At 37.6% G+C, this 21,824-nt stretch overlaps 1 protein-coding gene across 7 annotated transcripts in view; it reads left to right on the forward strand.

The window, feature by feature from the left end:
• The window catches only part of LOC127844842 (protein Jumonji-like), a 54,710-nt gene that overhangs the window by 25,311 nt on the left and 7,575 nt on the right, over positions 1 to 21,824 (forward strand). For all 7 annotated transcript variants that reach the window (XM_052375359.1, XM_052375357.1, XM_052375363.1 and 4 more), the window contains 12 exons: positions 1,556 to 1,752; positions 5,364 to 5,434; positions 7,774 to 7,987; positions 8,520 to 8,690; positions 10,471 to 10,566; positions 12,242 to 12,360; positions 13,538 to 13,608; positions 14,411 to 14,525; positions 14,939 to 15,047; positions 16,084 to 16,266; positions 17,734 to 17,858; positions 20,283 to 20,442. In XM_052375359.1, the coding sequence (XP_052231319.1) occupies positions 1,556 to 1,752; positions 5,364 to 5,434; positions 7,774 to 7,987; positions 8,520 to 8,690; positions 10,471 to 10,566; positions 12,242 to 12,360; positions 13,538 to 13,608; positions 14,411 to 14,525; positions 14,939 to 15,047; positions 16,084 to 16,266; positions 17,734 to 17,858; positions 20,283 to 20,442 (1,631 nt within the window). The remainder of the gene's footprint in view (positions 1 to 1,555; positions 1,753 to 5,363; positions 5,435 to 7,773; positions 7,988 to 8,519; positions 8,691 to 10,470; positions 10,567 to 12,241; positions 12,361 to 13,537; positions 13,609 to 14,410; positions 14,526 to 14,938; positions 15,048 to 16,083; positions 16,267 to 17,733; positions 17,859 to 20,282; positions 20,443 to 21,824) is intronic.

A 21,824-nucleotide genomic window follows, 5' to 3' on the forward strand; every position in this document is an offset into this window, starting at 1 on the left:
CACACAAGGCTCATATTGGTTCCTAGTAATAAAACTTTGTCATTATACGCCCGTCTATGACGGGACGTATTATGGTATACCCCGCGTCCGTCTGTCCGTCCGTCCGTCTGTTAATGTCGTACGCTACGTCAAATATCCTTTGACAGATTTTCTTCAAATTTTAACACAATCTTAATATTGATAAACCCTGATCCCCTTTCGTTTTTGACGGAATTCTGAATTGTCGTTCCAGAGTTATGGGACTTTGTTCGTCAAAATTTCGTGATTTCATTGAATGTCCTACTGTAGCTCAAATATCCTTCGATGGATTTTTTTCAAATTTCAACACAATCTTAATATTGATAAACCCTGATCCCCTTTCGTTTTTGACGGAATTCTGAATTGTCGTTCCAGAGTTATGGGACTTTGTTCGTCAAAATTTCGTGATTTCTTTGAATGTCCTACTGTAGCTCAAATATCCTTCGATGGATTTTTTTCAAATTTCAACACAATCTTAATATTGATAAACCCTGATCCCCTTTCGTTTTTGACGGAATTCTGAATTGTCGTTCCAGAGTTATGGGACTTTGTTCGTCAAAATTTCGTGATTTCATTGAATGTCCTACTGTAGCTCAAATATCCTTCGATGGATTTTTTTTTTTTTTTTTTAGTATCCCTGAAAAATTGAACAAGGTGAGCTTTTTTCTATTCCGATTGTACACTACCACTTACCCATCTACATTTCTCTTTTATTATTGGTCAAAATATCTATAACAGGTTTACTTCAACTCCATATCCTCTAAAGAAATGCATACATATACTCAAAAAAAGATATGGTATGAATGTCAAGGAGACGGCGCTCCATGCTCATGTACTTATAAAATAAACCATGTATTCAAATACAAATAAACTGAAGTAAAAAAATGATTCAAAGGGTTATTTATTACCTTACTACTTCATTGGCGAACGACGGGCGTATCATGCGCTCATGGCGCAGCTGTTTATTTTTAACTTAACGTAATATAAACCTACAAAAGCAAAACAATATAGATCCATGTATACGGTATTGTATTTGAAAATTTTACAAAAATGAATAATAGTCTTTAGTCTGATCTACATGTTACAGATTTTAATGTATTTTTAAGTTTTCTATGTTTTTCATTGACTGATTGAGGCTTTGGAACTAAGTTCCAGTATAATAACAAAAATGAAGAAGCAAAACTTCCTCTTGGCGATCTATATATTGTCAGCAGCTGTAGGTTAACAAAAGACACATTCCAAATTAATCTATTGTTGTTGTTTTTACAACTCTATTCTCAATTTCAATTGATGACTAATCATTAACAAAATCATACATTTCTATGTCTCTTTGTTGTATACATTATTCTATAAGTGGTAGAATCTCAGGCATAAGACTTTGTTTATAACCTTGTCCTTTTATAAAACTATGTTTTAATGCAGTTTCTTAATACAGATTTTTTATGTTTCATCCTTTGTATTAATGAATTTTTCGTCATTTGGATAGTGGTTTTGAACTTCAAAATTCAAAGTCAGCAGTTCTGTTTACCCATTATAGACAGTGATGCTTCTGGTGAAATCCGAATCAAGACTGAACGTTTCCCAGGCGACCACGACATTGCCGGCATGGTCCAATGCCCGATATACTACCCATCAGAGGAGCAGTTCAGTGACCCTATTGTGTACATACAGAGCATCCAATCAGAGGCCGAGCAGTATGGCATGTGCAAGATCGTCCCACCCTGTAACTGGAAGGTTGGTGGCGTAATGGGTTATAAGTATTTTGCATGCAAGATTGTTCCACCCTGTAACTGAAAGGTGGGTGGGGTTATGGGTTATTAGTACGGCATGTGCAAGATCGTCCCACCCTGTAACTGGAAGGTAGGTGGGTAATTGAATAACATTATGGTTTGTACAAGATCCTTCCCCCTGTTACTGGAAGGTGGATGGGGTAATGGGTTAACATTATAGCTTGTACAAGATCCGCCCCCCCCCCCCCCCCCCCCTGTAACTGGAAGGTGGATGGGGTAATGGGTTAAAAGTAGTGTTTTTCCCAGGAGGGCAAAGGGGCATGGCGCATTACTTTCAAAAAGGGCATTTTAGCGCGCAGTTTAGGCAAAAAAGGGCAAAAACGTTCCCGGAATACCTGAATAACGGGGAAACATGAAATCGCATCAGAAGCAGTTGTGGAAAAAATAACATATAAACAAGCACATTTATTGGTAATAGATGAATTTAACTTACTATGATTTATATTAATATATTTACCTTGCAATGTACATTTAAGTTCCATGCTGTTTCAATAAACTGTACAGCACGACAAACATAATAAAGCAATATGTGCATATGAATCTGATTATACACAGATCCACTAACATATAAATAAAACCATGTTTGTCTTATCCCATTTTCTAACAATAATCTTGACAGATGTTTAAAATAACATTGCGAGTAAATTGATCGCTAACAATATGCAAACACTCGTTTCCATGACATACATCCACCGAGTAGATTACAAAAAAATAATGTTGTTGCTATCTAAAACATTTTAATGCATCATTGATTATCACAGACATTTCATCAATTCCTTCTTAATGTATAATCTCCATCGTTAATTCGATCATTTACGACGTTATTTGCCATTATTGCCGAGTCACAATTTAATTCTGTATAGTCCGCCATGTTGATAAAATGTCAAATGATGTAAGCGACAGGTGCGTCTAGCAACATTAAATGGTATATGCGATTCGCATTTTGTTAAATTAGTATACGTCTCAGTAATTATTTTAATAATTAGATCTAATTATCTTCAAGAAAAAAACAATAAAGAATAAATTTGTTTGTGATTTTAAATGTAATTATGCGTAAAAATATATGTTTTGATATAACTGAATAATGCATGTAATTCACAATTGCCACGAGAATAACATCGAGTTTTTCATCAAAAGTCTCCGAAGTAATGATTTTATCGCGGAGGAGTACACATTGCCGACCGAAAAGTGCGCTTGGTATAACATAGCCTCCGGCATTATCCATTGATACTGACACGGGGTTATTCACGCATGACTGATTCACAGCTTTGGAGCAGTCAGTTTGACTACCTATAAATCGAGCACTGTTAATATAGATTAAATCTACTCGATTAATGTAGACGTTGACATCTCTCGAGTAAATCAAGCACAGTTGGAGCGTCACAGACAATCAAGGAAGCTGATTTTGCGGACCAAGTTAGATCGTAAGGCAATGAAGATGTTATCGATAAGGGCGCGTTACGAAATTTGCCTTTGAAAAGAAGGGCGCCTGGCGAAATTTGCCTTTGAAAAGGGCAGAGTGGCAATCCGGGAGGGCGGCGTGGCTTTTCGCCACGCTAAAATGGCCTGGGAAAAACACTATAACAGTATGGAATGTGCAAGATTCTCCCCCCTGTAACTGGAAGGTGGATGGCCATTGGGTTAATGGGTTAACAGTATGGCATATGCAAGATCGTCCCACCCTGTAACTGGAAGGTGGGTGGGGTATTGGGTTATTAGCATTTCGCATGCACGATCGTTCCAGCCTGAAACTGGAAGTTGGGTGGGGTAATGGGTCATTAGTATTTCTCATGCAAGATCGTCCCACCCTGTAACTGGAAGGTGGATAATTGGTTAACATTTTGGCTTGTACAAGATCCTCCCCCCCTGTAACTGGAAGGTGGATGGGGTAATGGGTAAACAGTATGGCATGTGCAAGATCGTTCCATACTGTAACTGGAAGGTGGGTGGGGTAATGGGTTATTAGTATTACGAATGCAAGATCGTCCCACCCTGTGGATGGGCCCTCATTTTGCACTTTTTACCTCCGAATATCGGTGGCTTCCCCCATGAAAAAAGTATACTTTTTTCCCCTATTTCAGCTAAAAATTCCCCCCTTCTTTTTTACTTTTATACCTATATTGCCAGCTGGTATTGTGATACTAGCCTTTGATAATGACAACTTGTCATAAATAAAGGACCATGTATGTGGGTAATATAGGAGAAATATTGCAGGAACAACATTCACTTTCTAATACATGATTACAGTATAGGCTTATATGAGTGTAAAATATACTAAATTATAAAAAAGCAATGAATGAAGTGCAAACATGTAGAAAAAAATGGTGGGGTAATGGGTTATTAGTTTTTCTCATGCAAGATCGTCTCACCCTGTAACTGGAAGGTGGGTGGAGTAATGGGTAAATATTAATACTATGGCATGTGCAAGATCGTTCCACCCTGTAACTGGAAGGTGGATGGGGTAATGGGTAAACAGTAATACTATGGCATGTGCAAGATCATTCCAGCCTGTAGCTGGAAGGTGGAAGGGGTAATGGGTAAACAGTATGGCATGTGCAAGATCGTCCCCCCTGTAACTGGAAGGTGGATGGGGTAATGGGTAAACAGTATGGCATGTGCAAGATTGTCCCACCCTGTAACTTGAAGGGGGATGGGTTTATGGGTAAACAGTATGGCATGTCCCCCCCCCCTGTAACTGGAAGGTGGATGGGGTAATGGGTAAACAGTATGGCATGTGCAAGATCGTCCCACCCTGTAACTGGAAGGTGGATGGGGTAATGGGTAAACAGTAATGCATGTGAAAGATCGTCCCACCCTGTAACTGGAAGGTGGGTTGGGTAATGGGTTAACAGTATGGAATGTGCAAGATTGTCCCACCCTGTAACTGGAATAGTGGGTAAGGTAATGGGTTATTAGTACCAAATGTGCAAGATCGTCCCACCCTGTAACTGGAATAGTGGGAAGGGTAATGGGTTAACAGTATGGCATGTGCATGATCATCCAACCCAATTGGAAGGTGGGTGGGGTAATGCGTTAATAGTATTGTATTGTAACTGGAAGATGGGTGGGGTAGTGGGTTAACAGTGACTAAAATTAGCACAAACCATGTAGTCATGCTCTTGGACATTTGAGCAAGTTTTGGGAAAACTGGACTTAATATACTTGTGTAAAGTTTCAACCCAGATAATCTTGTGAAAAATGAAAAATACCATACAAGAAGAAATTATAGTCCCTGACTAGTCTGTGCCGACTACACAGGCTATTCTAGGATGACACGTTATGTACATGACTTTAGGCAACTAACCATTTTGCTATTCAATTAATGAACAAAAGAGGCCTCAAAAGCATGACCTATTGTAGGTACTAGTATTTGATATTTATGTTTTATGCAGGTTAATGGTTTCACCATCAATCTGCCTATGTAATAAAGTGTGTAATATTATCATGTACTATTGTTATATAAGCATTGACTGAACGCAAGTGTAAATAAAAAAGCAATGTTTTATCTTTTGTTTGGACAATGGATGTACATGTGTTCTAACTTACTTTTTTCAGATGGAGAGTAGAGTGATGGAAGACTTTCGTTTCACCACGGTTACACAATACATACACAAAATGTTCCATAAGTAAGTCAATTATACATAGCAGATTTTATACATACATGTATGAGGTTTTTGATTGTCATATTAAAAAGGACTTGGCAATCTATGTAAAAATTGTCATTTAAGGAAAAGCAATTTTTGCAAGCAGTAAACTTGCAGTTCGTTGGGACTTTTTCAGGGGAAACAATTATGTTGTGATTAACACTTCTTTTTCTGCATAAAAAATTAATACAACTTCACAGCTTTGCTAAACTTTTGCCTGAAATGATATAGAACAAAAACATTAAAACAGAAAACATTCTGCTTCCTTAATAGGACAACACTGTTCCAAATGCTGTTGGGTGAATACATTACTTTCTACTGGTATACATGAATCTGCAAAGTTTTATGAACTTAAACCTGTTGAAGTAAAAATCTTTGATCAAAGTGTCACAAGATAACGAAAAAATGGCCCAAGTCTGTAGAAAAGCAGGGAAAAATATACTGTCCGAAAATTAATAGACATTAATTCTGGACAATAACACGTGTGGCCGAAAATTTAGAGTAACGAAAAATAATTATGTTTGGTATTCTGTTTGCTTAAATTCCCATGTCATGAAATAGATTGCGAGATACATACACAGTGCCCATGCTAACACACCCTAATAACATTCTTATCTCGATTAGGTGTTATAAACCAATCACTGCAGTCTCTAAACAGATCAGGGCTGGTTTATTGCACGTCAGACCAAGAAGCATAAACTTGTGAACAGCGGATTGAAGACGCGCCCGAAATTAATGAGGGTGGTCGAAAATTTTGCAAACTGTAAAAATCGCAAAACAATTTAAGAGACTTAAGGCCTGTGATGTTAATATCGATCAATTAACGGTGTCATTGTTTGTCTATTGATAGTCATCATTGTTATAGCGGTTTCTTTATTTTGTCTGCTAAGGTGACTGCGTGCACTTGTTTCTAATATAACGTAATTTTTCATGATTTCGGAGGTAAATTTAAAACTTACACAGTTGACAAGGATGAAAAATATGTCTTATGAAAACAGCACACAAAACAACAATGAAATAGCAAATGATAAAATCAATTGAGAAAACTTGTATGTTCCATTAACAAAAAAATGCCTTCGGGAATTTAACTTGTACGTTTATTAATATGGCAATATCAACGGTATATTATAACGTAATTGTTTTTTCATGATTTCAGATGTAAATTTTTGGATACCTTTTCCCCATTTAAATCTAGACCGATTGATTTTGCGGGAAAATATTATCCCTGAATATCATTTACATAATAAAAATATGTTAGATGTTATTGAAATACAACTCTAGGTATAATTATCTTTAGACAATTATTTTTAAAGAAAATATGTTATTTGTGGGGAAAAAAAAATCATATAACATGTAATAGGATTTTTTTCACCATTTTGCTTTGGTAATGGGTCAGTTTAACGGACCTGTAGATATGCCAGAAAACCCTGCATGGTACAAAATGACAACAAGCTCCAGATCTTTTTGAGTAGCTGAACTTACCACTGCAATCTGGTGAATACTTTTTAACTCTTTCCTGTTCGGAAGCAAAAGATAAAATCTTTAAGTCTTTTAAGTTTTAACCCTTTCCCTCTTAGAAGCAGAGTGAAAGGGTTATGTGCAAACAGCATAAAACCAGAACAGCCTGCAGGTTACTCACAGTCTGTTCAGGTTTTATGCTGTTTGCTGCTCATCAGTATCTAAGGTTTGGAGATGAAACCTTTAACACTTGAATCTAGTTAGAAAGGTCTTAAATTAAATATAACTTTTTAAGGGACTACAAATGTGTGAAAATACGTATCTAAGTGGTCAAGGTTTCAATACGTATCTAAGTGGTATAGGGTTAAATACATATCTAAGTGGTAAAGGGTTAAATACGTATCTAAGTGGTAAAGGGTTAAATATGTATCTAAGTGGTAAAGGGTTAAATACGTATCTAAGTGGTAAAGGGTTAAATATGTATCTAAGTGGTAAAGGGTTAAATACGTATCTAAGTGGTAAAGGGTTAAATATGTATCTAAGTGGTAAAGGTTTAAATATGTATCTAAGTGGTAAAGGGTTAAATATGTATCTAAGTGGTAAAGGGTTAAATATGTATCTTAGTGGTAAAGGGTTAAATACGTATCTAAGTGGTAAAGGGTTAAATACGTATCTTAGTGGTAAAGGGTTAAATACGTATCTAAGTGGTAAAGGGTTAAATATTTATCTTAGTGGTAAAGGGTTAAATATGTATCTTAGTGGTAAAGGGTTAAATACGTATCTAAGTGGTAAAGGGTTAAATACGTACATAAGTGGTAAAGGGTTGAGACAGAAGAAAATGCAAAGACGATCCACTCTCTCAGGTGGAGTCCCATCACCGAGCAGCTGGAGTACATCAAGCGTCTCTATGGCAACGAGCAGGGCACCGACGAGTTCCAGGTGCCTCAGATTGGCGGCGTTGAGATTGATCTCGTCAGACTGTACGAGCTCGTGCAGAAATACGGCGGAATGAAGGGGACTGTTGGCAAGGAGAAAAAGTGGCAGAAGATTGCAGACTCCTTGAAAATTCCAAAACAGGTGTGTTGAGCAATTATTTTTATTTAACGTCTTTCAGTGTATTCAATCTTTTTTTTACAGGAGTTTTACGTTTGAATAATTCTAAAAATTAATGTGATCATTTTTTGTTTATTTGAGTGTTCAGTCTTTCATTAATTAAATGTTTTGATTGTAATAATAATCATTTGTTAGACAATCTTTAAGTTGTTTAACAAAATAGGCATTTATGTATTTATAACTGTATTTTGGGAGTTGGGCAAGAATATGATTATTTAAGTAAAAGGCATATTTGTGCACATTTGAATTTTGCTCTAGGAAAATGGGGCCTAATGCATGTTAGTAAATTGTTGTCCCAAATTAGCCTGTGATGTCTGCACAGACTTATCAGTAATGTAAGTTTCCTCTTTTTATGGAATTCTTTATCTAAAGAAGATCTCTGCTAAAGAAAAATCCAGTGTAGATCAAATGTGTTGTCACTGATTAGCCTGTGCGGACACCTTATGTACATGCATAAAGCCCAGTTTTTCATTTATATGCAAAACCTCACACTCAGGCCGACCGTGTGTCCAAGTTATACGCGGCCTACTGCAAGTACCTGTTGGCCTATGAGACATTGTCAGAGGAGGAGAATGAGCGACTCATGGAGGAGGTGCAGGCAGAGAGGCGGAGTCAAGAGCAGCCGGGGAACGAGACTCCGCCCACTTGTTACAGATGTGTCTATAAGGTAGGGGTTCTGGAGACGGAGTCAAGAGTAGGGGGGGGGGGGGACAAGGCTCCCACTTGATGTGTCTATAAGGTAAGGGTTTTGGTTAAGAGAGGTGGAGCAAAGAGCAGCAGGGGAATGAAACTCCACCCACTTGATGTAGATGTGTCTATAAGGAATGTACTGGTATGGGAGAGGTGGGGTCAAGAGAAGCGGAGGAACGAGACTTCACCCACTTATTACAGATGTCTCTAAAAGGTATGTACTGGTATGGGAGAGGTTGTCTCAGGAGCAGCCGGGGAACGAGACTCCGCCCACTTTTACAGATGTGTTTATAAGGAAGGGGTTCTGGAGACGGAGTCAAGAGTAGGGGGGGGGGGACAAGGCTCCCACTTGATGTGTCTATAAGGTAAGGGTTTTGGTAAGAGAGGCGGAGACAAGAGCAGGGGCATGAGGCTCCACCCACACCCACTTGTTACAGATGAGTATAAGATATGGTTCCGGTTAAGAGAGGTGGAGTCAAGAGTGGGGGGACAAGGCTCCACCTACTTGTTACAGATGATTCTATGATATGTGTCTGGTTAAGAGAGGCGGAGTCAAGAGCATGGGGACATGGCTCCACCCTCTTGTTACAGATGAGTCTATAAGATATGTATCCGGTTAAGAGAGGAAGAGTCAAGAGCAGGGGGACAAGGCTCCACCCTCTTGTTACAGATGAGTCTATAAGATATGAATCTGGTTAAGATAGGCGGAGTCAAGAGCAGGGGGACAAGACTCCACCCACTTATTACAGATGAGTCTATAAGATATGTATCTGGTTAAGAGAGGCGGAGTCAAGAGCAGGGGGACAAGGCTCCACCCACTTGTTACAGATGAGTCTATAAGATATGTATCTGGTTAAGAGAGGCGGAGTCAAAAGCAGGGGGACAAGGCTCCACCCTCTTGTTACAGATGTTTCTATAGGGTAGCGATATTGGTTTGACTAGCTGGGACTGTATTCGCCTAACAATTTTAGCACTTTAGACTAAGAATAAAGAATATTCTTCAAATTGTTATTAACAAGATTACGTTATTTTGAGTCTTACTTGGTATTTTCTACAGCTAATTACCCCATGCTTGATTTAGAACATTTTACGGATGACATTAGCACCACTGATAGCATGCATATTTGCAAACCCTGAATCACTTTTCATTGTTCTAAGTCTGCTCCTTATTTGAAAGCGTAAGGTTGGTGAAAGTTACTCGCAGTCTGTTCAGGTTTTATGCCGTTTGCTGCTCAGCAGTATCTACAGGTTGGAAATGAAGCCTTTAAAACTTGAATGTAGTAAGAAAAGTCTTTAATTATTTTTAACTTTCTAAGTGAATACCAATGTGTCAACATAAGTATCTAAGTGGTAAATGGTTAAACTAAAGCTCTAAGGTATTGTTATAGATCTGTTGTCTGCATCTGCAAAGAAGTATGCCAAAGTAATGCATCTAGCACTTGTAAGTGGTACTCTTGTTAACCCTTTCCCTATCAGAAGCAAAGGGGAAATGGCTTTTGCAACCAGCATAAAACCAGAACAGCCTTCCAGTAACTCGCAGCCTGTTCAGGTTTTATGCTGTTTGCTCAGTAACTAAGGGTTGGAAATGAAGCCTTTAAAACTTGAATATAGTAAGAAAGGTATTGAAATAAATGTAAGGTTCTTAGGGACTACAAATGCGTCAAAATACGTATCTTAGTGGTAAAGGGTTAAAATTGAGCTGTTCTTTGGGAAAACCGGGCTTACTGCTTGTGCGTTAAGTGTTAATCTTACAACAGGGAAAGTACCAGCTGCTGTCCACATTCAACAGGGCCGCCAGGAACATGCAGGCGCTATACGGGGATGATTCCACCAACTCTGTGGATCAGATTGAGGTAAGCATATTGGTAAAACATGGACACTGTAGTATATCACAAGCAACAGCTATAATTGATATGATGAATGTAGCTGAAATTAGCTTATGTTAATTGTCAAATTTAATAATTGAGGCTGGATTGCTGAAGAACTGTATGCGGTATGGTAATATTAGTTAGATACAACAGTTTCACTAATCACTCTAAATGGCTTATGTTTTATCACCAATAGGCTGTAGGCAGCCTTGAGTCTTATTACCTGTTGTGTTATTATATGTGAATGAATTGTAATGCACTCAAAACCCGATTTTTCTAATAAAATGTGTGTACTCTGTCTGAAACAGATGTGAATGTCCAGTGAAGATATATTCATAATGCCTAAACTCTGTTAAACTTTTTGCTGAATATTTAAAACTAAATATTTACTTAATAAATAAATATTTTTATACCGCTGGTAGGGTGGCATATAGCAGTTGAACTGTCGGTCAGTATGTCAGTATGTGTGTATGTCAATCAGTCTGTCCGTCCGAAAAAAACTTTAACGTTGGCCATACTTTTTGCATTATTGAAGATAGAAACTTGATATTTGGCATGCATGTGTATCTCATAAAGCTGCATATTTTGAGTGGTGGAAGTTCAAGGTCAAGGTCATCCTTCAAGGTCAAAGTAAAAAAACAAAAAAAACAATTATTTTTTTCAAAGCGGCGTTCTCATGAAGCTGCACATTTTGAGTGGTGGAATTCAAGGTCAAGGTCATCCTACAAGGTCAAAGGTCAAATTTTTTAAATATTTGATTTCAAAGCGGCGCAATAGGGGGCATTCATTTTTTGTGTTTCTGACGATCACATCTCTTGTTTTTAAATAGTTAAACATAAATCAAACAAATTTCATAATGCAAATGTATATGTAAATATTGTCTTTACAAAGCACATTTACGCTAACATGTCATCTGTATCTGACTATGCGGTACCGTAGTATCTACCCCTCTTGTTTCGACAATATTAACTCTTATGTTGATGGCATATTTTACTAAAATCAATTAACGATTGAGTCTATGATAACTTTGCAATAGCGTGTACATCAATTATAGCGTTGCACTAATAAAGCGTTTTGAAACTCAATGGGATATCGAGCCAAATAAACGTAGAAAATAAAAGATAGTGTGAAAATTGTTACTGGGACGGAGAAAACCGTTCCAGCCATCAGATAAGTCAACCCTTGCCAATTTGAGGCAAAAGAAAAAAAATTATTTGATTATATAGCAATAAAAAACAGGTGCCTATGAGAAGAGTTTGAGCCCACCGTAAATTCAAGCCAGTGGAGTTTGAGCCATCTGGTTTGGACTATAATATAATTGACACACACCCTTCAAACCCACACTTCACTCGATGTCACCTGCTTTGTGTCCCTTCATGTATTGATTGGTTCCCCTATCTTACTGCAAGCAGCCTACTGGTACATTGTGCGGCAGTCCAACGACCATGTGTTAGTGCAGGGAGCCAGGAAACAGACTCGAGAGAGTTTCAAATGAGCATTAGGCTTTCTATGCAATCAAGCTTAAATAAATAGGTTTAAACTAAATTTCAGACAGCCTACATGCATAATAATTGGTTCCTCTATCTAACTCATGCATAATGATTGGTTCTCCTATCTAACTGATGCATATTGATTTGTTTTCCCTATAATATACCTGCAGGCAGCCTACTGGCAAATTGTGGAGCAGTCCAATGACCATGTGTCGGTGCAGGGAGCCAGTCTGGATACCAGCATCTATGGCAGCATGTTTCCTGTACGCAGGGACAACCAGTATGCAAGGTACATGAATCACAGGATTTCATAAACTAAGCTACATGCATGTGCATAAAATGTCATCCCTGATTAGCCTGTGCAGTCCGTACAGGTAAATCAGGGACGACACTTTCTGCTTATAAGGAATTTGTTGTTAAAGGTTGTCTCTTCAAAACTAAAAATCCTCTTAGGGCGTTAAAAGGTCGTCCCTGATAGGCCTGTGGGACTGCACAGGCTAATCTGGTACAACACTTTACATAAATACCGGTACATTAAGCCCAGTTTTTAGCTCGGCTGATTTCAGAAAACCCGAGGTATTGTCACCTCCTATGCCTTGCTCTTGTTAGATAACGTAATTTTACTTGATCAATACAGTAAGTTAGGGTTAAATTTAAATGCAGTTTCAACTTTTGAATACCAATACATTTAAACTGAACATTTGTATATGTTATGTAAGTTAGACTTTGGTCTATGTTACAAACTACATGTGTTTCAATAACCTTTTGAATGAATGTGTATGCATCTCAGAACCAACGTGAAAATCGTTATGTGCAAACAGCATGAAACCAGAACAGCCTGTAACTCGCAGTTTGATCAGGTTTTATTCTGTTAGCTGCTCATCAGTATCAGGGTTGGAAAGGAAGCCTTTTGAACTTGAATCTAGTTAGAAGGGTCTTTAATTAAATGACTACAAATGCGTAAAAATACGTGAAAGATAAAGGGTTTGTCTTTGTGCATCTCAGCCAGATTTTGTAGACACTTATAAAGAGGTGGGGTAAAGTGCAGTGTCAGCTTGTGTGTGTGTGTGTGTGTGTGTGATTGCAGGGATTTTGCCAATCATCTTTGGGAATCAGCCTGTTCCCCCACAGTATATAATGTAGTGACATTGAATGTATACAGAAGGTTCAAGTTGTGAAAAGGGGGTATAATGCATATGCGTAAAGTGTCATCCCAGATTAGCCTGTGCAGTCCGCACTGGCTAATCAGGGACGACACTTTCTGTTCTTTTGGGAATTTTTCGCTTAAAGAAATTATCTTCATAGCAAAACTCTGGTTTAGGCGAAAAGTGTCGTCCCTGATTAGCCTGTACGGACTGCACAGGCTAATCTTGGACAACACTTTTCACACATGCATTAAACCCCCTTTTCACAGAGCAAGGCTCATATTGGTTATAAAAGAATAATTGGTAAATGCTTGTTTATAGGCATGGTTGGAACCTGCACAACTTTGTGGAGAGCAAAGGCTCAATTCTTCATCATCTCGGCCTAATCGCAGGTATGTTGATACAGGATTTTAATAAATTTGATAATAATCTTCAAATAGAAAACTTCAGGACAATTCAGATTTGTTTCAAGATTTTTTAATTTAAATGCATACAAAAGATAGTGTCCAATAATGCTGCAGTGATTATTTTTTCTTTGGATGTTAGAATGATAAGCCTATAAATTCCTTTGACCCTCAGTCATTTTTAGCTCGACTGTTTTTGGAGAAAACCCGAGGTATTGTCATAGCCAGCCTGTCATCCGCCGTCTGACGTCCGACGTCCGCGTCATGCTTAAACCTTTACATTGGCTCTTAAATCAAAGTTCTTCCACCTAAAACTTTGGACTTCATATGTAGATGCACCTTGATGAGTTCTACAGGCCACACCCATTTTGGGGTCACAAGGTCAAAGGTCAAGGTCACGGTGACCTCTAAAAAAAAAATATCTGACAAGCTTTCATTTATTCAAAACTGCACCCGCAGCCGAGCGTTGGTATGCGAAGCTCTTGTTTTTCGTATTTTTAACTTTGTAACATTTATTTATAATTATAACTTTAGAGTTACTATGTATGGAAATAAAGCTGCCAATGTGATTCCTTTGTTACTGCAGCTATGCAATCCCCCTTTACAAATATAAAGATATTTTTACTAAAAAGTTTTTGGGGAAATTCAGCCAAGTCCATGTATGAAAACTCGATCAAATTTTTCTATAATATTCTCTTGATTTTTAAGCCAGGTGGTGGTTTTGCTATTAACAATTGATCACAATTTGTATAATATTCTCCGCTATTTTCTTGATGTGTTTCTGTCTCAGGTGTCACAGTCCCCACGCTGCACATTGGCATGCTGTACACCAGCAAGTGTCTCTCGTGCAATGAACACAACCTGCCCACTGTGCAGTATCTTCATGAAGGTGATGGACTCATATGGTAAGAATATAAGCCTTGTTCTGGGAAAACTTGGCTTAATGCATGTGCCTTAAGTGTTGTCCCAGATAAGACTGTGCAGGTACGCCTATTTATACATAGTCATGGTTTTGTTGCAAGAACACCAATGTCTTAACCCATTTATGCCTAGCGTATAGAAAAAAGGCCTTGGCAAACAGCATAGACCCAGATGAGACGCCGCATGATGCAGCGTCTTATCAGGGTCTGCGCTGTTTGCTTGAAGGAATATCTGTAAGAAATATTCTTAATAAAGACATAAATATACTAGACATCCCTAATTTTGGAAATAAATTGATCCAATTTAGAAGGATGGGAGAGTCCACTAGGCATAAATGAGTAAATGTTCATGAAGTTGCTGGTATGCCAATCTATACATTGTCATGGTTACATTTCAGGTATGCTGTTCCAAGCCATGAGACTGATCTCCTTTCGTCCGTTCTTGGCCAGGTAGCTCCCCGCCATGTGAGGGATAAGGGCTTCTGCTTGCAGCAGAACACCCTCTTGGTAAGGCTAAACATACGAGGCGTGGTCTGAGAAAACTGGGCATAATGCATGTGCATAAAGTGTCGTCCCAGATTAGCCTGTGCATTTTGCCCAATTTTCACAAAACAAAACACATTTGTAAACTTGTTTCTTTCGCCTACTTTCATTATATAACTATTTGCAAGGCTCAATATAAGCACTTAATCTGTTATTTAAATAATGCACAAGTATTATATTTTGCTCACCTGATCTCAAAGTGCACATGTGGAGCATGTCACTTGCGAGGTGTTAGGTGCATTAACTTTTGCTCTTAAACGATATCTTCTCCTCAACCGTTTGACAGAATACAAGGGCAATTCACTGGAATTATCCTTGGAGACCCTCTTTCAAAGTTGTTCAGATCACTCCGGTCAATTGCATTTGTAGGTCACCGGAGCTGATAATAGATTTTTAAAATGTAAAATTAAATAACCTTTAGGACCACAATGGTCAGCGCTTTTATATTTGGTTTGTAACATGGTCTTAAAAGTTTGTTCAAGTTAAGCCTCTGGGGTCAAAACTGACCACGCTGCATGGGTTACATGATTCATATAGACTTGCATACTAAATAACTATGTAAAAATCTTCTTCTAGAGTGAGGGGTTAGATATCTGGTTTGTAACATTGTATGGTGGACCTCTACAAAGTTTGTTCAAACATTGCCACTATGGTCAGAATTGGCCCCACCCTGGGGGTTACTTGTATTCCTTACATGTGTATAATAAATACTTTAAAAATCTTTTTTTCTGTAATCTCTAGGTAGATAGGCTATGTATTTGGCATGCATCATGGTTTTGTGGTCCTCTTACAAATGTGTTCATTTCATGCACCTGAGGTCAAAACTGGCAACGACCTTCGGTCACAAGCTTTATATAGACTAATATAGTAAATATTATTAAAAATCGTACGCTCTAAAACCACTGGGGTAAGTGTTAGGATATTTAGATTTTTAAGATGGTAAGGGGTTTGTCTACAAAGTTTGTTCAACTCATGCCTCTGTAAATTGACATTGTAACAGGTTCCGCCAAGCAAACTGATTGAGAAAGGTATATCATTGAGTCGGTGCGTGCAGTCGGCCCGTGAGTTTGTGGTAGTGTTCCCGTCCGTGAACTACAGCACCGTCAGTCTCGGCTACACCCTGTCGGAGAGCGTACACTACGGGACACAGGACTGGATACCGGAGGGATTTCAGGCATCTAAGGTACCATGATGGTTTTTTTACCAATTGACTATTTGATATCCCCCCACCCCCAAGGAGGGAAAGGCATTAAGCATTACTCATGTTAGTCTATATATTATTTGTATGTACGTATGCATGTACATACGTATGTACGTCTCAAGCTTGCGTTTTAAACGCCACTTTTATTTCTCTGTGGATCTCACTAAAAAATTCACAATTGAATGACCTTAATATGTTTATGGTCCCAAGAAAGGGAATTTGTTATGTGACAGGTTTTGGCAGAATAAATTTTCCTTTGCCAGTTTTTTCACTATCCAATATTTAGACCTAAAAATGCGTGTTTTCAACTCATCTCAAATACTGTGTGGATCTTGCTTAATTTTTAACCAGGTTTTCCGAAGGAAAAAACTGGTTATAAGATTGGCGAATATTTGGGCTGGCTGGCTGGCCTGCGGGCTGGCGGGCGGGCGGAACAAGCTTGTCCGGGCCATAACTATGTCGTTCATTGTCATATTTTAAAATCATTTGGCACATTTGTTCACCATCATTGGACGGTGTGTCGCGCGAAATAATTACGTCGATATCTCCAAGGTCAAGGTCACACTTTGAGTTCAAAGGTCAAAATTGGCAATAAATGAGCTTGTCTGGGCCATAACTATGTCATTCATTGTGAGATTTTACAATTATTTGGCACATTTGTTCACCATCATGGAACGGTGTGTCGCACGAAAGAATCACGTCAATATCTCCAATGTCAAGGTCACCACAACTTAAAATAGATTTATTTTGAAACAAACTTACAAAGGGGGTTAATTTTGTTTGTTCATTTCAAAAGTTCAGTTTGAGTTGTCTCTCTTAATCAGATTTTTTCACAATGAAAGCCTGGTTTTGTGACAATTTTGTCCCTTGTTCATATTTGAAATACCTAAATGTGTAGATGATCTTAAAGATAGAATTTTTGGCTGCAACAAGTTTTTTGCAGAGTAACAGCCCTTTGTCTGTTGTTTCCACTATATAATAAATATTCACACAATTGTGTGTTTTTAAGTCTCTTGTATGTACTTTGTGACTCTTGCTCAAACTTGTACAGTTATGACTTCAAGTTTAAGTATACTAAAAGAAATGTTGTTTTTTTTCATGCAGAAAGTTATGGCTGAATTATGGCCCTTTTTTAGTTTTGTCAGCAGTAGAAAATATGGTGAATTTGTCTGTGGCCAAACATGAGTTGTGTATCTGTGTGGGGGAGGGGCGGGGTGGGGGGTGGGGGGGCATCAGTGCCTGTGATATATTTTTCCAGGTTGTTTTCCTCTTGTTATTACTTGTTTAAGTTGTGTTTATTGCAAACCCTAACATGTTATTTTAAACAATTACTAGTATTGCATACATCATTTTTTACATAATTATTATCTTCAACAAGATTATTTGTATGGTTAAAGAAACTCATCAAAACAATTCCTATCCCTTTTCCTCAATTGTATACAATTACAGAGCCTGTCATGTAACCATGACATAGAGCTGTTCTCCATGGACGCCCTGCTGGTGTTCCTGGCCCGTGACCAGACCACGCCGGACACCACATTGGCTCTCCTGCTGCCTTACCTGGAACAAGTCGTGTATGTTGAGTGGAATAGGAGGGTGTACACTGTTACTCCAATATAACATGAGGGATGGGGTCTAAGCCACAAGACAGTGCTATAAACGGATTCCCGTTATAATTTCTGAGCTCATTCATTCATAAATTATTGCAAGGTTGTGTTGTAATTCGCCAATACATGCATATAAACCTTGCCATTTTGATTACTGTATACATACCGCTTTTCTAATGTGCATATATATCTGATTATTATATATTATTATCACACAATTAAAAAAAAAATTCTGACTATGAAGATAAATGTGTATAAGAATTTCATAAACACAAACATACTCCATTTTGCAGAAGTGTTAAGTATACAGTGCATTATGGGACAGCTGTTTCATGGGGCACTGTTCAGATATATTTGTCACAACCAATGGACGAGTGAGTTTAAATTTTAATTGAATGCAATAAGATCTAAACAATGTTTTCTTGCGTCATACGCAGTCATGCAAAATAATGTCTCCCTGGGACTTCCTGAAAAACGCGTGAAAATGAAAGTGAATTCTGTAAACAATTACCCTGTGTTTGGATGGAACTAATCGTCTTGATTACTCTTTTAATTTCTTTTTACTTGTTACGTTTTCAATTGCATGTTAGTAGACAATATTTAAATTCATATTGTCCACAATTAACAATAAAGTGAACATGTATCGTAAAACTTGTCAAGTCTGTCAATGATTCAAAAGAGCGACAACACATACATAGTGACAGCAAAAGAGTGTGCAACACATGCTATTTTCACACCTGTAATGCACCAAACAATAGATATTCACACTTAAAATGTCAAGTTCCCTAATAATGGTTAGTCTCTTATCGATTATAAGTGAGTCAATATGCAATCAGCATATCAAACAACTCCATATTTAAATTTCAAGAAACGCTCTTGACTAAAATGGGAGGTTGGAGAAAAACCGGGAGCTGAGACCCACCAGCGTTATATTGGATTCAGCCTCTGCAGAAAGCACAGGCTAATCAGGGACAACACTCTACGCACATGCATAAAGCCCAGTTTTCCGAGAACAAGGCTTATATAATAAAATGTTTTAACTTATACATAGCTGCTATATTTGAAGCATGTCATGCATGAACGTACAGTGCCCAAACTGGCATTTTCAGACTTACTTTTAGAGTTCCCTAGTATTGACTAGATTGAAAAGCTTAATTTACTTCATCAAATATTTTCAGGCCATCCCATGGGTTAAATGTTCTTTTGCGAAAATTGTCAGACAATATAATTTGGGTTTGGTGTATTTCAAGGTGTTTCATAAAGAAGTTTTATCCCACTTTTACAGCGAATTCGGTTGATTAAAGCCCCGTTGATTAAATTTCTGCTATAAAACATGGCACGAAATGACATCATCTTTTCAACAAAATGACGTCAGAAATCCAGCGAAAATATCTAGTTAAACTAATTTTGTTTAAATAAAAAGGTTTACTGAATAAAAAGTGGGATAAATAGAATAATAGATTAGTGTTGATTATAGATCAGGTTTATCATGCTCGGCACAAAAACGAAAAAGGACTTGCCAAGGCTCCTGCTTTTTGTTTTCTAAGCCTCGCATGATAAACCTTATCTATAATCAACACTAAACTATTATTCTGTATGTAATCAGAAAGATTAATGTTCAACCAATTATGTTCATTTATAGCTGTAGGCTATTGCCAGAGTATGCATTTGTTTCATGTAGAAAAAGCTTGAAGCTCAGTTCTTGATCAAACACGTTTGATAGTTTCTAATTTCCAACATAATTGTTTTGGTGGAAACACCTTAAATCAAGAAGTTTGTATTCAAGGAGATCTATTGTTAGCTATAATATATATAAACTGTACAGACAGATCATCCCATTGCAGTAGATTTTCTAATATCCTAAATGTGTCTGAAACCATGCCATTTTTGGTCCATAACAGAAGAAGAAAAAAGAGGAATGTATCATTTGCTTTGTAAATATATCTGAGTTGCATTCTGGAAAAACTGGGCTTAATGCATGTACATAAATTGTTGTCCACATTAGCCTGTGCAGTTCGCACAGGCTAATCAGAGTCAACATTTTCTGCTTTATTGGATATTTTGTTTCAAGGAAGTCTCTTCTTAGTCAAGGCAGAAAATGTTGCCCCTGATTGGACTGTGGGGACTGCGCTCATGCATTAACCCTTTGCATGCTGGGAAATTTGTCGTCTGCTAAAATGTCCTCTGCTGAATTTCTAAAATTAGCATTTTCTTCGATTTTTTTCAAAGAATACTATCAGAATAGCAAACAGTTTGGATCCTGATGAGACGCCATGTTCTGTGGCGTCTCATCTGGATCCAAACTGTTTGCAAAGGCCTTCAAAATTCGGTTCCAGCACTCAAAGGGTTAAGCACATGTTTCCCAGACTGTGACTGAAATATGTATTACAGCGACCGAGAGGTTCGGGAAAGAAGGCAGCTGAGCGAGATTGGGCTGAGTGATTCCGAGCGTCTCGTTGACAAACTCACCACCAAGCACTCGCCCAAAGCAGACGTCCTTGAAGAAATCATTATCTGTGATAACTCCAACAAAATATGCTACTTGTCAATGGTAGGTGGAAACCAGCTTTTGTGAAATGCTAATGGGTTAAGATCACATGGGTTAATATAATTATGTGGTTTTTATTTTCATATTGTAATTTATGATTTTCATTTTTTCAGTAGAACAGGATCACCAGGTTTCCGGCTAGCTTAAAAGTTTCTTTTGCACAACAATTACTGTTGTTGATCATAATTCTTCTTATTTTTGATATTCATCCTATTTTAAGTGATCCTACGCAAAAAAAGAAGTAGCCTAAACAAGTTTTCTTCTGTCAAATGTGCCTATTTGCAGCTGTTGGCCAACTTCCAAATGGTCCCATGAATATTGAATTAAACAAGCACACTTTCAACTACAAGTATTGAACAATCAGGATGCTTGTAACTGTTTGAGTTTGTATTTTCACTACACACCCCAATACAAAGTGAAATGTGGTATACTGGAGTCAACATGGATATCTGTCCTTCTGTCTGTCCATTGAAACAAAGTTGTCTGGAGGCGCCTACAGTGTAAGGCCCAAGGTTTAATAGTTGGTAAATAACATTTTATTGTGGTTCTTTACAAACTGTGTTCAAACGATTCCTCCAAGGCCCAATACCGGCCATGACCCAGAGTCCTTTATTCAATTTTAATACTTGCTACATATTACAACATGCAGTGTCGAGGGATATTTGTCACTATATTAACAATGTCTAGTGTATTTAGTAGGAGTGGTTACATATATCCGAATATTCGAAAATTGGCTAAATATTTGAATCCATAATTCATATTCGAATACATGTTTTTGTTTTTAAATAAACTTCCCAAAAAAGTGTGAGTGAAACGTCGCATTTTTTGTCCAGTGCAGATGACTTTTGTTTATCAGTAATTGTTTGGATAACAGCTGCCATTAATTAATGATACAATGATTGGCACATGGGTGGGAAGTAGAAGAGGGGTAGTGTCTTTTATGGTTTTATCTTGCAGCTGCAAAGGTGTTGATACACTGTTTTAAATCTTCTGACTTTCTAAGATAATTGATGTGCTTTTCACAGTTTAGTACTCTACGTTAAGACAAAAAAGGCACCCCGACTTGCGTAAACTTAAAATGACCAATTATTTTAATAACAATATCCAGGTATTAAATCCATGATTATCTAATCAGAATAAAGTTAATCATATATCAATCAATTAATTTTGATTGGAATAAGTATAAATTTATTTAGACTCGATAGCGTTTATTTCAAACTTGCTTTATTTTCTACAAATATCTACAATTTAGACTTAAAGCAAATGAAATCAATTAGAAAGTGCCACCCTGTCTTGCTCTGAATTATTTTACGTGCTCAAATGATACAGCAAAATACATGAGAATTATGGTAATTTGTATACTGGAAATATCTATATCTTTTGAA

This window comes from Dreissena polymorpha, chromosome 9 (assembly GCF_020536995.1).
Source record: "Dreissena polymorpha isolate Duluth1 chromosome 9, UMN_Dpol_1.0, whole genome shotgun sequence".
NCBI classification, from domain to species: domain Eukaryota; kingdom Metazoa; phylum Mollusca; class Bivalvia; order Myida; family Dreissenidae; genus Dreissena; species Dreissena polymorpha.